A 1,945-nucleotide genomic window follows, 5' to 3' on the forward strand; every position below is an offset into this window, starting at 1 on the left:
ACACACCCGATAGAGGGTTACCGTTAGGCTTCGAAGAGGTTCTATCTAGACAGGCCTCAATGCGCAACCAACATGAGCATGCGCAGCTCATGAGCGACATGATTGAAGAAGTGTGGGCTCGTAACCGCCGTCGCTGAGTTTGCGTTTTTTTTAATTCGCATTGTAATGTATTAATTTTTATTAAATGAAATGAAGTTTTTGAAATTCGTATTTTAATGTATTATTTTTTTTAAAATTCGTATGGATTTTGTAAATATTAAAAAAATGATGACGTGGCGCGCCATAGGGCGAGCCTTAGAGCGCCCCACTGCAGGTGGGGAGGTAGAAGGATAAAACTGCTGACGTGGCGCGCCTTAGGGCGCCCCATTGCTAATGCCCTAAATCTATTAACTTAAACTGTAGAGTGAAAAAGTTACAAACATTAAGAAAAATCTAAAATTTGTCCTAGGTGATAATATCTTCCACGATTATTTATAAACGAACAATCCAATGAAAAGAGAGGAGAATTTCTGTCTCTACAATTTGATGAAACCTCAAATTCATCGGTGATAATATGTGGTTGCACTTAATCCATCAAAGTGGGACAACCTCCATTAATTGAAAAAGTTCTCCAATTCCAAACCCTCTACTCTATATAAATCCACACACTCTCCAAACCAACCACACCAAACACCAAAAATGCATAAGCTATCCACATTGCTCTTTTCTCTATCCATCCTCCTCTTTGTCTCCAATGCCTCCGTGCAGGACTTCTGCGTGGCCGACCTGACCCTCCCGGCCGGCCCCGCAGGCTACTCCTGCAAGAGCGCCGCCAACGTCACCACCGCCGACTTCGTCTTCACGGGGCTCCGCAAGGGCGGCAACACCAGCAACATCATCAGCGCCGCCGTGACGCCCGCCTTCGACGCCCAGTACCCGGGCCTCAACGGCCTCGGCCTCTCCATCGCCCGCCTCGACCTCGCCCCGGCCGGCGTCGTCCCCTTCCACACCCACCCCGGCGCCTCCGAGCTCCTCCTCGTCGTGCAGGGGACCATCGTCGCTGGCTTCGTGTCGTCGTTCGCCAACCAGGTGTACGTCAAGAAGCTGGAGAAGGGGGACCTGATGGTTTTCCCTCAGGGCTTGCTGCATTTTCAGATCAACGGCGGGGGGAGGACGGCCGTGGCGTTTGCCAGCTTCGGGAGCGCTAACCCCGGCCTGCAGATCACGGACTATGCGCTTTTCGCGAACAATTTGCCGTCGATGTTGGTGGAGAAGACCACGTTTCTTGACGACGCGCAGGTGAAGAAGCTCAAGTCTGTGCTTGGTGGGAGCGGATGATGACCTTGTTTCTCACTCATATTTTTATTTTTAATTTTTTGTGGATTTGGGGGTTGAATTGTTGCATTGTTTACTTGTGTTTGGATTTTGCAATGAATTGTAATGTGGAAAACAATTGACAATCTAGTTTAATGTAATGGTATGTATCTTGTAGGAGTAGTATATATAGTCTCTAAAATCACCAACGTTAGAGCATCTCCAATAACCGGCGTCACCACCGCGACGCCGATTTTTCGCCGACGCCGGTTTGACGCCGAACCATTGGAACCGGCGTCGGCGAAATCGGCGTCAAAATCGGCGTCGCCATGCCGATTCCCGCGCTGACGCCGGTTCCGACGCCGATCCTCACGGGCGCCATTGTGCGTCCCGGATCGGCGCCAAACCGGCGTCGGATTTAAAAAAATTTTTTTTTTTTCGAAAACACTATATATACGCGCGTTGAACCTCATTTTCATTCGCACCACTTGTTTTAACGAGTATTCTCTCTACCTTACTTTCTGTTCAAGATCAATTTAAGAAATGAGTAATGCCGGTGGTAGTGGTGGGGATGCGGACGAGTACGAGCGTATGATGAACGAAGAGCTAGATGCCTATACGAGCCGTGAGGTTGATCGATGGATGCAGAGTT

At 48.9% G+C, this 1,945-nt stretch overlaps 1 protein-coding gene across 1 annotated transcript; it reads left to right on the forward strand.

The window, feature by feature from the left end:
- Window positions 1-572: 572 nt before the first annotated feature.
- On the forward strand, window positions 573-1,454 carry LOC121811414 (auxin-binding protein ABP20-like). Its single transcript, XM_042212270.1, has one exon. It carries the CDS (start codon window positions 679-681, stop codon window positions 1,315-1,317), a length of 639 nt encoding a protein of 212 aa, XP_042068204.1. The 5' UTR covers window positions 573-678; the 3' UTR covers window positions 1,318-1,454.
- Window positions 1,455-1,945: the final 491 nt, after the last annotated feature.

Source organism: Salvia splendens, chromosome 7 (assembly GCF_004379255.2).
Source record: "Salvia splendens isolate huo1 chromosome 7, SspV2, whole genome shotgun sequence".
Taxonomy (NCBI): domain Eukaryota; kingdom Viridiplantae; phylum Streptophyta; class Magnoliopsida; order Lamiales; family Lamiaceae; genus Salvia; species Salvia splendens.

Excerpts from the sequence above, each read along its gene's own strand:
- LOC121811414 (XM_042212270.1), top strand. The coding sequence starts at position 679 with ATGCATAAGCTATCCACATTGCTCTTTTCTCTATCCATCCTCCTCTTT.